Source organism: Myotis brandtii, unplaced genomic scaffold, assembly GCF_000412655.1.
Source record: "Myotis brandtii unplaced genomic scaffold, ASM41265v1 scaffold904, whole genome shotgun sequence".
Classification (NCBI taxonomy): Eukaryota; Metazoa; Chordata; class Mammalia; order Chiroptera; family Vespertilionidae; genus Myotis; species Myotis brandtii.
This window is the reverse complement of record NW_005371715.1, coordinates 807,651-823,057: the sequence shown is the minus strand read 5'-3', so window position 1 is coordinate 823,057 and position 15,407 is coordinate 807,651. Positions and strand designations below refer to the sequence as shown.

Genomic DNA, 15,407 nt, shown 5'->3' with positions numbered 1-15,407 from the left:
GGCGCAGGCCGGGGTGAGGGAAACCCCCCCCCCCCAGTGCACAAATTTTTGTGCACCGGGCCTCTAGTTCATTTATAATAATGTATTTTTATGAAATATATGACATATATAAAATATAATATTCAACATTTATTAGGACTTCACCTTAGTGCCAGACTGGTTTTTATTGTTAATCCTCACCAAGGATATTTTTCCATTGATTTTTGGAGAGAGTGGAAGGGAGGGTGAGAGACAGAGAGAGAGAAACATCGATGTGAGAGAGACACATTAATTGGTTACTTCCCACATGCACCCTCTCTAGGGCCGGGGATCAAGCCTGCAACTGAGGTACGTGTCTTTGACCAAAATCGAACCAGGACCCTTCAGTCCGCAGGCCAACACTCTATCCACTGAGCCAAACAGCTAAGGCTAGACACTGTTTTAATTATTTTATATGTAGTAACTCATTTAATTTCCACAATAACTCTACAATTATTAGTCCTCAGTGTGCAAATGAGAAACTGTGCCTTAAAAAAATATAATCTCTGCTTAATCTACTTTTGTTGTTAATCCTCACCCAAGGTCATTTTTTCCATTAAATTTTTTTTCCTTTTTTTAGAGAATGGAAGGGAGGGGGGAGAGAGAGAGAAACATGGATGTGAGAGAGACACATCAATTGGTTGCCATCCAAAGGAGCCCCCCAACTGGGGCCAGAGATAGAACCTGCAACCCAGGTATGTGCCCTTGACCGGGACTTGAACCCGAGACCCTCTGGTGTGCAGGCCAACGCTCTAACCACTTAGCCACAGGCCAGGGCTTAATATACCTTTTCAGTTTACCTATCAGATATGTATTCTTATTGCTTTGGATCAGAGATATTCTTTTATATGCATTGAGGATAATGAGGGAAAAGTATTAGAATCATCATTGTGAGATGAGAGCAGAAAGAAAAAGTTCCTACAGAAAAGTTACCTTGAGCTGGACCTGTAAGACAGTTATGGTAATAGCTTTCTATGCATAAGCAAAAGCACAGATATAGTAATTAAAATGAAATCTATGTGCTGTGATAATAAAGTCATATGAATAATGGAATAGATATGCGTTACTTAGCAAGAGATGATCACATTGCCTGAAGGACTCCACTTGTGCATATATAACTTATTTCTCTGCTACTTACAGGAAAAGGGAAACCACTGAATCACATTCTCCTAAGACCATCTGTTGTGTTAGATGGCCTCATTCATGTCAAATGGCTTTTCTTTATCATTGACTTCCCTTTGAGTAACAAGTTGGGAGAATGAGGTTTAAGTATGATGTGTTAGTAAAATGATGGATCTCATTCTACCTACCAAAATTTCCTGGATGTCAAATGATGTGCTCAAAAATAGAGCCTTTGAAAAATAAACAAGTGCTAAAACAAGGGAACCTCCCAGTACATTGGAATCTGATGGCATGTCAACACTCAACACGCGTACAAGGAAGGGTTGCTATAATCACTCCATCTGCTGATGTCTCCCCATGGCCTTCCTTTCTTTGATGATATCTCAGAGAGTATAAGAAGGATGAAATGGGTTACTCCTTACATACTAATAAAAGTACTGGCACTTGTCTGTGGGCCTCAGTCCTAATGGTTCTGTTCTCTAGGTTAAGGGCCAAAACATTGTATTTTGCTAACAGTTGGACCCACTTCCTGTTAGAGAGGGAGGTGTTTTAGGGAAATTATTTAGATAAGCTGCATGGAGTTGATGGTGCACCCTAGTGGCACTGATGTGAGTATGAGCTTGGACTACAGAAAGAACATACAGCAACTAAACTGCTTTGCCTGAGAACAGAAGAGGAATTAGGTTTGTTCTAACCTAGAGAGTCAGTTGGAGCAAAATGAAGCTATGGGAAGAATACAGAGGTGGGGTGGAGTGGCCATGTATTTACTGTAGTGATGGGATGACCAAAACATAGGTTCAAAGTGGTTTAGGTTGCCATGATATAAACCTTTCCCTTGGGGAAAAAACAAAAATCACCACCAACAATAAAACCTTTCCATTACATATCTGCATACACCTCCTCCTCCTGCACCAATGTAGTCTGGTCTATCTTTTATTTTTTAATATATTTTTATTGATTTCAGAGAGGAATCTAACCACTTAGCCACAGGCCAGGGCTTAATATACCTTTTCAGTTTACCTATCAGATATGTATTCTTATTGCTTTGGATCAGAGATATTCTTTTATATGCATTGAGGATAATGAGGGAAAAGTATTAGAATCATCATTGTGAGATGAGAGCAGAAAGAAAAAGTTCCTACAGAAAAGTTACCTTGAGCTGGACCTGTAAGACAGTTATGGTAATAGCTTTCTATGCATAAGCAAAAGCACAGATATAGTAATTAAAATGAAATCTATGTGCTGTGATAATAAAGTCATATGAATAATGGAATAGATATGCGTTACTTAGCAAGAGATGATCACATTGCCTGAAGGACTCCACTTGTGCATATATAACTTATTTCTCTGCTACTTACAGGAAAAGGGAAACCACTGAATCGCATTCTCCTAAGACCATCTGTTGTGTTAGATGGCCTCATTCATGTCAAATGGCTTTTCTTTATCATTGACTTCCCTTTGAGTAACAAGTTGGGAGAATGAGGTTTAAGTATGATGTGTTAGTAAAATGATGGATCTCATTCTACCTACCAAAATTTCCTGGATGTCAAATGATGTGCTCAAAAATAGAGCCTTTGAAAAATAAACAAGTGCTAAAACAAGGGAACCTCCCAGTACATTGGAATCTGATGGCATGTCAACACTCAACACGCGTACAAGGAAGGGTTGCTATAATCACTCCATCTGCTGATGTCTCCCCATGGCCTTCCTTTCTTTGATGATATCTCAGAGAGTATAAGAAGGATGAAATGAGTTACTCCTTACATACTAATAAAAGTACTGGCACTTGTCTGTGGGCCTCAGTCCTAATGGTTCTGTTCTCTAGGTTAAGGGCCAAAACATTGTATTTTGCTAACAGTTGGACCCACTTCCTGTTAGAGAGGGAGGTGTTTTAGGGAAATTATTTAGATAAGCTGCATGGAGTTGATGGTGCACCCTAGTGGCACTGATGTGAGTATGAGCTTGGACTACAGAAAGAACATACAGCAACTAAACTGCTTTGCCTGAGAACAGAAGAGGAATTAGGTTTGTTCTAACCTAGAGAGTCAGTTGGAGCAAAATGAAGCTATGGGAAGAATACAGAGGTGGGGTGGAGTGGCCATGTATTTACTGTAGTGATGGGATGACCAAAACATAGGTTCAAAGTGGTTTAGGTTGCCATGATATAAACCTTTCCCTTGGGGAAAAAACAAAAATCACCACCAACAATAAAACCTTTCCATTACATATCTGCATACACCTCCTCCTCCTGCACCAATGTAGTCTGGTCTATCTTTTATTTTTTAATATATTTTTATTGATTTCAGAGAGGAAGGGAAAAGGAGAGGGAGAGGGAGGGAGGGAGGGAGGGAGAGGGAGAGAGAGAGAGAGAGAATGAATCATTGATCGGCTGCCTCCTGCATGCCCCCTACTGGGGATCCAGACTGCAACCAGGGCATGTGCCCTTGACCGGAATTGAACCTGGAACCTTGAGTCCACAGGCCGATGCTCTATCCACTGAGCCAAACCAGTCTGATCTATTTTAAAGTGTGAATGACTTTGCTCATTTAGCAAAAATCAAAGAAATTGACTATCACTTTTAGGCATGTAAGTTATAGTGTCTGTATGGGAACAAGAGAAGGCTTTGAGAACATACTTTCCTCCTGGTGCTTGCATGAATCTTGGAAAGATCTTTGACCTTATCTGTGAGCCAAAAAATGTTTAGGAAACTCTGGAGCAGTGAGATTTCGTGCTCACTGATAGGTTTATGCTATAAATAAGCCTCATTTATGAACTTGGTATAAATCTCTGATGCATTTCCCATTTTACATCCATGTTCTCTGAACTCCTATTGTCCTCACTGTCTGTGCTGCTCATGCTGACATCTGTTTATGGAACTTTTGGTTTTCCTACACTGTGCTTACTTTTTAAAGGAACACGTCACCTATTACCCTCAATCACAGCCAGGATATCAGTTTAAGGTGAAACGAAGTACAACTTAAATGAAGTCAAATTTGCCTAAAAACACTTTGTACCAAACAAATGTGCATATAGAGCTGAGTTAGAACTAAACGCCCTCCCCCCTTTCTTTAGCCTGGGTTACTAACAACAGAAAGAGTTCACTGTTTCTGTTGCATCAGAGCTCATCCCAGGAGCATAAGGCTTGACATGAACTCTGCCTTATTACACCCTCATCTGAGCAGCTGCATTAAAGTGCAGCTGCATCTGTGTTTGCTGACGCACTTGGAGCAGGAAAGCAAGGCTTTTAGCAGTTTCCCGGAGCTCAGCCCCGGATCCAAGCCTTATCAAGCCCCCCTCCCTCCTTACTTGGCACAAGATTTCCCCTTAGGTACCAGAACAATGCCTCCCCCCACCCCCCTCCTGCTGTGAGAAGTGAACTAAAATGAGCATTTGCCGTTTTTAATTTTTTAATAAAAAATTATACCATAAAGCTGTTAAGACACTTTGAGTGGCTTTGAGAGTTTGTTTTTAAAATTGATTCTGAAATTTATGCTTCTGGGTTGGGACTTGCCTCTTGAGCATTAAAAAAAAATTATCATGTGTTATTTTTTTCAAGAAAAGAATGAATTTTAGTCTGGGTTGGGACTTGCCTCTTGAGCATTAAAAAAAAAAATTATCATGTGTTATTTTTTTTTCAAGACAAGATTGAATTTTAACTTTGGGCTGTCAATAATGTTACCTGGAAATTCAGTTCAGTACTTCTCTGGTTGTGGGAGCACAGCTTCTCGGACGCCGGGTATTAGATGAAGACATGAGAGTCGTTGGCATATAGAGGAGAGACTTCATTGCAGACCAAGTGGCATTGCTGCTGCAGGAGCCATCGGACAGAGCAGTCCTTCACGGCAGCCCCCCAAAAGCCGTCCTGCGCCGGCTGCTCAGTGGCAACTTACATACGCGCTCAAACACAGCGGCCTCGTGCCAATTAGTGACGCTCGTGCTACGTTAACACCAACAGGTTACATAAGGGTGCGCTTGCGCAGTGTGTATACTGCTACTCATGGTCATTGCCCTCGCACCTGCGTAGGCAAAGGAGCCTTGCACCTAACAATACTGCTGTGCCCTCGCCTGCACGCATGCGTATGGCAAATGGGCCTTGGTCATCTGGGGTACTCTGAGTAGGGGACCCACACAGGCGCAAAATAAAGGTGAAGAGCCATACACAGTTGAGAGCCTGGGACTAGGACAAGGGTAGAGGAAAACTTCTGAAGCACTATTAGAAAGTATATTGCAGCCCTAGCCGGTTTGGCTCAGTGGATAGAGCATCAGCCTGCGACTGAAGGGTCCTGGGTTCGATTCTGGTCAAGGGCATGTACGTACCTCGTTTTCAGGGACCATGGGGGAAGCAACCAATTGATGTTTATCTCTTACTGTTCGATTCTGGTCAAGGGCATGTACCTCGTTTGCAGGGACCATGCGGGAGGCAATCAAACGATGTGTCTCTCTTCGGTGTTTCTCTCTGTCTCTCTTCCTTCCACTCTCTCTAAAAATCAATGGAAAACATGTACTCGAGTGAGGATTAAAAAAACCAAACAAACTGTGTAAAAAAGTATATTACAAAGAACATCTTTTTCCTTTAAAAACAAGAATAAATTCAATAAAAACAAAACAGGATTCTTATTGAGATTAGAGCAGAATTCCAAACACTGTCAAAATGAATATAATTCTCCTTAAACTTATGCTGCTACTGAAGTTGAATGTCCATGAGTGGGAACCTTATTTTGAAACAGCTTTATTGAGGTCTAATTTACATACCATTGCTTTTAAGGTCAGGGAGCCATCCTTTTAATGTCATTATATAATAGTCACAAGAGCTACTTCTCATTCTGCGGTAATGCTTCATGAGTCATCGATACAGTAAATATTTTGTTGTTATGTCAACAAGGGAGTCCCAGGCAGTGGTCATAATTTGATAAGAAAGATTGTAGAATCCTGTAAGAAATCTTGTCAGAGGTATTGGTTCCATTACTGAAACCTGAGGTTCTCATACAAGTCTGTGACATACAGCTTTCCACCCAAATAGGAATTTATGACACATGCCTCCTCCCCCTGCCCTGGGGGGATTTATGAGGCAAGGTACTTCCAATTTGGAGAAAATAGAAAATGTTAATTGAAGATTATGTCAACATTAAAAAAATTAAGAATAAATGAGCCTGGCCGGTGTGGCTCAGTGGTTGAGCATTGGCCCAGGAACCAAGAGGTCACTGGTTTTATTCCCAGTCAGAGCACATGCCCCGGTTGTGGGCTCAGTCCCCAGTAGGAGGCAGCTGATCTATGATGTTGCCCTCATTGATGTTTCTATCTCTACCTCTCTCTAAAAATCAATAAAAACATATTTTAAAAAAGAATATATTACATCCAGCTGATAAGGAGCTACTGTTCATTGCTAGCTGCTTTTAAACTAATTTCTTGCTAATTAGATCCTGAGAGAATCCTGACCCAGGAGCTGGGAAATTTGGTTTTGGGTCCGGCCGCACTACTTACAAGATGCTGGTACATCCTCTTGTTTACTCATCATCACTGGGCTTAGTTTCCCATGGATTAAACTGGGGCCAGGATGGTCCCTGACTAATTTAGAAAGTTTTAATTAGGGGCAATGGAAATAGTGCATGCAGAAATTTGCTTTGCTGTCCACAAAGCGCTGTACAATTGAAAGATATTACTTTTATTATCACAAGTCAAAAAAATTTCCTATGTGAATCAAAATAATCTTCAAATAGTTGTGTCTTTCTGTATGTGGCTTGATGTAGTCCAAGATCAACACCTGTGGCTGTTATAAGCAGCTAGACCAGTGGTTCTCAACCTTGGCTGCACATTAGAATCACCGGAATCTTTTATAAGACGGTGGTTCTCAACCTTGGCTGCACATTAGAATCACCTGGGAATCTTTTTTAAATCCTGATTTCTGGGCCTCATCCTCCGGAAATTCTGTTTCTTTGTTATGGGTGTTGTGGCCTCACCCCATAACAAAGAAACAGAATTTCCGGAGGATGAGGCCCAGAAATCAGGATTTTAAAAAGATTCCCAGGTGATTCTAATGTGCAGCCAAGGTTGAGAACCACTGAGCTAGACAGACATGAGCAGAGCAAGGATGATGGGTCGGGTGCAGAAGGTCACCAGGGCTGAAGCCCTGGGTGTCTAGCAAGGGGAAAAACTGGGAAAACAAGAACCTCACCCTCAGAGTAACCTTTCCTCCCCTAGCATATCGCTGTTCATGTGGTTTAGACCCCCTGACCTTTTCCTCCCTAAAGATAACATCTAGGCCTCAGCTCTAGGCCCAGAAAAGCAGCAAAGCCAGACAAGTGATGCTGTGGCTGCCTCAGGACCAGCTGCATTGACTGATGACCCCCTGCCCTGGGGCAGACCAATCAGTGGAGAAGGAGACCCTGAAAAAGCACACCTGGAAAGCTGATGAATATTCTATTGAGATCCTCCCCTAAGACCTCCCCTAAGATTCCCACCTGCAAGAGAGAGAGAGAGAGAGAGAAATACCCTCAACACAAAAGACCCACTGAGCGCTCTCCCCCAAGGGAGCATCCTGAACTGTTCTCCTCCCCCTCTTCTTCCCCCACAGGCACGTATCCCCTAACCTCTAAGGGACCCCAAAAGGCTTGCAACCAAGGGAGCAGTGGGCAGTGGCAGCTTGTCCTGGGCGAACCCCCTGAACCTGTCTCCCTTTTCTCTGACTTCCCAGTGAGCCAAAGCAGCCCAGTCTAGGCTGTCTTGTTGCTTCTTCTATGCCCTTCCATGTTTCACTGTCCTAAGTGTGTTTTTGCTGTGGTCAACAAATTCTTGCTTGCTTTGCTGAACTTTGTCTCTTGATTGAAATCTTTCCTTCAGGAAGACAAGAACCGAGGTTTCATCGTCTTGCCGGCAACAGCTGTATGTTGAAACAGCTAGCTAGGCCTTTGTTCCATATGGGACAATCAGTAGTTAGGATGAATTTTCTACCTGTACCTTCACCTTCACTTTCTTACTGACACTTCCCATTCTTTTTTAAAAAATATATTTGTATTGATTTCAGAGAGGAAGGAAGAGGGAAAGAGATAGAAACATCAATAATGAGAGAGAATCATCCATTGTTGCCTCCTGCATGCCCCCTAGTGGGGATTGAGCCTAATATTCTGGCATGTGCCCTGACTGGGAATTGAACCATGGTCCCCTGGTTCATAGGTCGATGCTCAACCACTGAGCCACTCTAGCCGGGCTCATCATTGATGTTTTTATCTCTCTCTCCCTCTCTGAAATCAATAAGAATATATTTTTAAAAATTTAAAAGAATTGAGAAGATGATGCAAATGCCGGGTTGGTTTCTCTCTAGTTTCCTTTATCTGTCCCCTAGTCATCTAGCAAGTCTACCTGAAAACATTTAAGATAAGAGGGTCAGTTTGTGTGCCTAGTTTGTGTGACTGAAGTACCAGCTAGAGTGCTAATAACCCACTACGTACCTTCCTTCCTAACGTCATACTTACTAAACAGTAGCTCCACTGTCCATGCAGGTCCCACCGTTGCCACAGTTCATTAAGCTACAAGGAGAAGCGTCACACTGGCCAACGCTGCGCCCAGCATCTGGGTGGCCCTCAGGATTTCCCAGCCTTCTGAAACGGCCGTCCTTCCTGGTGTGAACTTGAATAGTGAAAATACAACCTTGAAGGAAGGGGAAAAGACTTCATATAAAAAATGGAAGAAATAGATAAAACAGAAAGACAGTTATTTTCTCATTTTTAAGGTAATATATTATTCTTTTTTAAATTTTATTAATTGGATGATGGATGTGTTAACTAACTTGATAGTGGTACTCTTCACAATGTATATGTATACCAAACCATCACATTATACACATTAAATATACGTAACTTTTATTTGTCAATTATACATCATGAAAGCTGGGAAAAAAGAAAGGTCTTTTCCACCCCAATATTAAATAAACATAACACAAAGGGCAGTCGATTAGCTAATTAATAGAATTGTTTGGGATACTGAACTGTATTGTAATTTTCCTCATTTCCTTCAGGACTTAGAGTTTATTTACAAGGTGCTATAAATCAATATTGACAACAACCATACATAGGGTCTAGAAAATGATAACAGATAGGCTAGATTAGATTTTATTTCCAAAACATTTTCTGAAGCAAGTCTGAAATAATTCCTTATGGTGAAAAAAAAATAGGTTCAGTTTTGAAAGGTCAAGAATTTGCTTTTTAACTTAACCTAGTTCTCCCTGACAAGCACAATCCTCAGCCTGCACCGATATTTTCTCATTGTAAGAGAACTGTCATTTTCTTCCTTAGATTTAATCTTTGTTCTTCTCCCAACTACTGCTATTACACAAAAAAGCACTAATATGGTATACTGGGTGAAGAAGTGAATGAATGAATGCCAACTGCTTTATATGGAATAACCAGGTAGCTCAACTAACACCGCAGAGATCTGCATGCCCCTGCCTAGTGAACTGTACTCAGCAGAGAGCAGAAGGAGGATTGAAGTCAGGTGGGTCTGGGTTCAATTACATTCTCTCTCACAAAATGACTAGATGACCCAAACCTAACTAAGTGCCAATCTTTTTACCTTTAAAATGGGGACAAAAATAAGTACTCCATGGGTTAAGAGGAATAAGGTAACATACATAAACTGGCCCCTTTCATGATTGGCAGTTAAGGCCTTATATTTCAGCTCCCACCCATACTCCCTTCCTCACTGTCTCAGAAATTCTTTATTTAATTCATAAAAAAATTCTCTTTAACAAAAAATTGTAGGGTACTAGTATTAGATTTTTGTAGTTTTTATAATCACGCACAAAAAAAACCTTGGCTAATGATTATAATATATATTAATGTCTGAAGCTGTTCATGTAAAACCTCTCCCCTTTTATATGGATAGGAAATAATTTTGTTATGAGGAACTGCTCAAATATGTTTTGACTAAAAACCTGGCAGTGATATATGTAGAGAAACATTTAGCACATACAAATAGTTACATGTGTTTATTTTAGAGAGATACTTCCTGTCAGTCAACATATCATCAGCTTAAAGGCAATTATAGTGGAAGCCATTTGTAGAAGGCATATTGTAAAACTTCACTCCTATTAATATTGAAGATGAAATATAATCTGCATAGTACAGTATCATGCAGCAGGTATTCACTACATCTATCCTGCAGGTGACAGAGTAATTACGATAAAGATTTTTGGAGCCATGAGTCATGTGTCAAATATACTAGTCAAATATACTAGGTTTCAAATGAGTGATGGCTTTCTTTTTTTTTTTTTGGACAGTAAAATGATATTTAAATTATTGCAGTAACCTCATTTCCCCCCTTATGGACTCTGGTTTGAAAAAGCTCATGCAATTAAAAAAGAGAAAGGGAGAAAAGTTGAACTAAAGAAACTGACTGTACTGACAGTGTGTAGGGCACTTTCAGGTTGGAATAACATCCTTACAGTGTTGTTAATGAATTCGAATCTATTTCATGTCCACTCTGTTCAGTTGAGTAATAAATATTTAATAATCCCTGTATCAGAGAACACTAGCTGCTATAACACTAGAATAACAGATGGATGGGATAATAGATTTCCCCATGTTCACACTTGTCAAAAGCAATTTTTAATTCTATGTCAGGAGTAAATAGGTCGGTCAGTGAAAGTAACAGATCTTTGAACATTGATGAAAGCCATAGGCCTTCTCCTAGAAAAATGCACACACAATTGCATGCATGATTTCAGGAGACTCAGGAACCCACTAGAGCCCATCCCTCACCCTCAACCTGAGAGCCTGCAGCTGGTAATAGATGCTACTTTGGAGAGCAGGGGAGAATTCCCTTTACTAGGACAGGTAATCAGGAATGACCTCTTTGCTTGGCATATGTAGATGATTTAATCTGGAGAAGAGGTAAAAAAACCTCAATATCTTTATCACTGTTAAAGGTTATAGGGAAAATAATGACTCATGATAAGCCATTTCCAGAACAGAAACAAATGGACTACATTAACAGTAACGATTTGTATTTTAGACTGAGGACTTCTGGCTTAGAGTTGTTTATCAGCAGTGTTTATAGAAACGGGGAAAGCCTAAATCAGATAGTCTTGTACTCTGTGTGATTTAATCCCCATTCTAAAGAAAAATAATCAGGCCTTATTTATTTGTGTTAGGGATGTTAGAATTTAATAATTAGGCTAAGGCCAGACTAACTACTAAATTCTTCCATAACTCTACTTGCTTTGTTATGATTAGTTAATGTAGTGATTTCCAAATCTGGGAAGGCTTACTTGAAATGCAAATTTTTAGATCCCATTATGGAGATTTTGATTGAGTAGTTTTGGGGTAGGGCGCAGAAGTCCATATTTTAAAGAAGTCACCCTATATCCTTCTCTAGAACCAGTAGAGTTCAGTTTTGGGAAAGCATAGGTTTACGGTTTAGTTGCAATCTGGTACTTATGGTAGGTTGGTAATGATTGTCCACAACCTACAGTTCGTAGTAAATGCTGGTTTATAATGGAGAAGAGGCAGACAGGAAGGGAGAATTCAAGAGTCAAATGATAAAATTAGGTCCTGGAGCTTCGGTAAGATTGTGGATTAAGTGTCAAGTTCCAAAAGGACCCTCCCAAAATTCCCATCCTAACTGAGGACCGTAGCGCTGGCAGCCTTCCAGACCTGCTGTCCCGAGTTTCTCTCACAGGAGGGCCAGCTGTTTGAGTGCTGAACTCGGGTTCATAACACACTTAAGGAGAAAATGACAGGTTTTGAAGAAAGCCTCTCTTTGTTCTCATTATCAAGTTGTGAAGAAAAGTTCCTAACAAAGGGAAGAAAATAACACAAGCAAACCAGGAAGCTTTGGACTCCAGTAAATCTGAAAACGTCAAGTCCAATGACAACAGGATGGAGTACTGCTATTAGTTAACATTTATTGAGCGTTTATCAGGTGCTGCTTTCTGGGTTGAGCACTTAACATTACTTTAGCTAATTGACCAACTCACGAGAACCCTATGGGGTAGGTATTTTATCTTACAGAGGAAAAGTGGAGGTTTGGGGAGTTGAAGTAAAAGGCTTAGAGGAACACAGCTGCTGGGTGGCAGGGCCCGAATCTGAAGACAGCCTGATAGCAGAGCCTGTGCTCTTACCCACCGTCTGTGCAGCAGAGGAAGAGAAGCAAGTGTGTGGCCGCGGCTCTGTCACCTCCACCACCAGCACCACCATCATCACTAGCACAGGGAGCACTCTCAGCCAGGAGGTAATCTGTGTTCTCTTTCCATTAACTTGCTCTCAGAACTACAAGCAAGACAAGTGCGGCTAGTATCCCATTTTACAGATGAGGCACAGCGAGGCCCAGGGACGTTCGGTTACCAGCCAGGGTCACGAAGCTTGTTGGTGGCAGAGCTGAGGTGCATACCCAGGCAGATGGGTTCCGAGCCCACATTTTTATCCTTAATGCTGGATCCAGAGTATTTATGTCAGCATCGTGTCTGCGATTAAATGACAGCAAGTTCTGATGACCCTCTAACGGAGTCTCTGTTTCATTGAGTGGAAGATGTGTGCTTCGTACACATTCATAAGTTTACCCATCCTTTCCCTCCAACTGAATGTTTTTAAAAACTCATCGATTTGTTATGCCCTCACAATCCTTTCCTGACGGTCTCCTGCTGTGAAAGCACCATTGAGCTCCCGATCATATTTAGCATAGCGCCTTAACTTGCTCCAAACGGTTCTTTAACACACCCTTCTGAGAATCAGCACTGATTACATAGTCAAAGAAAACATTTCTCTGAGAGCCCTGGCGCAATGAACGACTTGTATTGAAACCCGCCCTTGTATTATGTTGGATTAGCTGTGTTGCTTTCAATATGTTTCAAGTATGTGGCCTCCTGCGGCAGGGTTTAGGCAGAAGTCGGTGAAGGTGGGGAAAGGGATGGTGCCGGCAGGCAGAGAGCTCAAGTGCCCGAGAGGGCTTCGGATGTCTCACAGGGACCTGCATCACATCCTGGTACCTGCTCCTTGGTTTCGGATAGGGAGTAGGCTGGTCGTGGGAGAATGGCTCAGGACACTATACTGAGCAGCCCCTTGACCAAATATTCTGGGACTAAGGATCCACCAAGAAGCTTATTGTTACGAAATGCATTATTATAACAATTCAAAGCATGTGTTTATTTTATAACTGCTATGAATCACTTTTATAGGAACGATCTGAATGTATGTTCCCCTTTGAACACAGGAAACAGATGATGGTGATCTGATTATTTGCACAAGCATGGTGTTGGGTCTTTTTTCTTTTTTAAAAATATGTTTTTATTGATTTAAAAGTGCGAGAGAGGAAGCGAAAGGGAGAGAGAAACATTGAACAGACGAAATCATTGATTGGCTGCCTCCTGCAGGTCCCCTACTGGGGAGCGAGCCTGCAACCAGGGCATGCGCCCTGACAGGGAATTGAACCAGTGCTCAACCAACTGAGCCACACTGGCCAGGGCTGGTGTTGGGTCTTAATCCTCTTGGTTTCTGGTGGCCTCAGTGGGACCACACCTTGGTGGTATGGATTAGTTGGCTGTAGTCTGTCACTCATCTTTTATATCAACTACATCCCAAAGTTGGCTGGAATTTTAATTTTCACTGTTACTACATGAGGTCTACACTACTTACCCTATATTAAAAAGCACCCTATATAAAAAATCACTCACATTCGACTTTTCCTTTCTTTTGCTCCACAGAACTTATCACCTCATACCACTATATAATTTCCTTATTTATTATATGTAGTGTTTATTATCTCTTCCCTCTTTTGACTAACTAGAATGTAAACTCACAAGTATAAAAATCTTTGTGTTTTTTCCCCCACTGAAACATCCCAAATACCTAGCACATAGGTAGTAAGTGATTAATAAGAATAAATGCTTTCCTTTAAAATCAAACTTCGATCAAGTCCAATCAGAAAGCAATCCAAATTGCTGGTTTGGGAACTAGAAGTATACTCTTTAAATGTTTTTTCTTTTCCCAAATTTTGAAACAAGTGGGTATAGTATAAATATCATCCATGCCTTACCTTGAAAGCCATTTTTAAAATCGGCTCCATTTGGCAAGAGATCTGGAGTGTATTCACTGTAGCCACCTACATAAAACTGACTGAAGACATTGAGACCAACCAGTCTTCCTGGGGAGATGATGGATTTATTTTGATGATCATCTACCTTCAAAAGGAAAAAAAAAATTCAAAACCTATTAAAAAAGGAATTAATTCCCCAGGGTGAACTGTTAAGATACTCTTTTTTATTTCCCATTAACTTGGCATGACAAAGACCTGAATTTTGAAGAAATAAACAATTCACCACTCAATTCCTTGCTTCTCTGCAGGTGTCTGTTACCATGGATATATTAATATAGCAGTGGTGGTTTTGCATTTCAATCAAAATCACAGTTCTTCAAAGATTGAGGAGCCGGCATCCTGCTGGTCCTCCTCCATCTAGCCTTGCCTCCCTCTCCCATCCATTCTCAATACAACCACCAGAGTCATTTACCAAAAAGTGGAAACCAACTATGGTACCCAACCTCCCTTCTTAAATTTCACAGTCCTTCTCCATAGCTCCCTGGATAAAGATCAAACTTCTTAGTGTGACATCCAAGTCCTTTGATGGTACAGACCCTGTCTACCTCTAATCATATCTCTTGCTTCCCCTCACCTGAAAGCCAAACCAAACTACTTGTATTCTTTGAGTCCACACTGGCCACTGCTCTTTTCCCAAACTCCTATTTATTACAAGGTAGGCTCACACGTCACCTGTTTGGGGAAGCATCTTCTGAATGCGTTCTCTCTCCTTATTTCTATCAGTCACCCCCCTCCCCCCTTACCTATTCCCGCATCACTTAATTGACATCATCCTTCTGGTCCTCCACATTGTACACTGGTTTGTGAACTTCGTGGGGACGCGTGGCGCGGCCTATCACCTTTGCACAGCCTATGGCCTTTGCACAGACCCGGCCAAACACTGTGCTAGCACTGAGAAGTCTGAGGGACAGACGAAGGGATGACTCTTTACCTTCAGCCAGCCCATTCACAAGAACCTCCCCAGATGGACCGTGTGGACCCCAAGGCTCAGATCCAGAGGATCGCTGCTGATACTTGCGATGCCGGACCCCAGGTTCTAACTGTACACCACGCGGCTGTTGCGCAAACCCACTGCCAGGAAGTCATCGCCATTCAGCCCCGGAATGAGAAGATGCCTGGGGCATGCTCATCGGGAGGACTGTCAGGAGTCCAGCCAGCTCCATTTCACTGGCTGCTTCTGAGTT

At 41.6% G+C, this 15,407-nt stretch overlaps 1 protein-coding gene across 1 annotated transcript in view; it reads right to left on the bottom strand.

Annotated features, from left to right (window-relative positions):
* EYS (eyes shut homolog (Drosophila)) overlaps window positions 1-15,407 on the bottom strand; it is an 815,396-nt gene that overhangs the window by 58,978 nt on the left and 741,011 nt on the right. Inside the window, 3 exon segments of the mRNA XM_014532733.1 lie at window positions 8,610-8,784; window positions 14,164-14,308; window positions 15,155-15,348. Coding sequence (XP_014388219.1) covers window positions 8,610-8,784; window positions 14,164-14,308; window positions 15,155-15,348 — 514 coding nt within the window.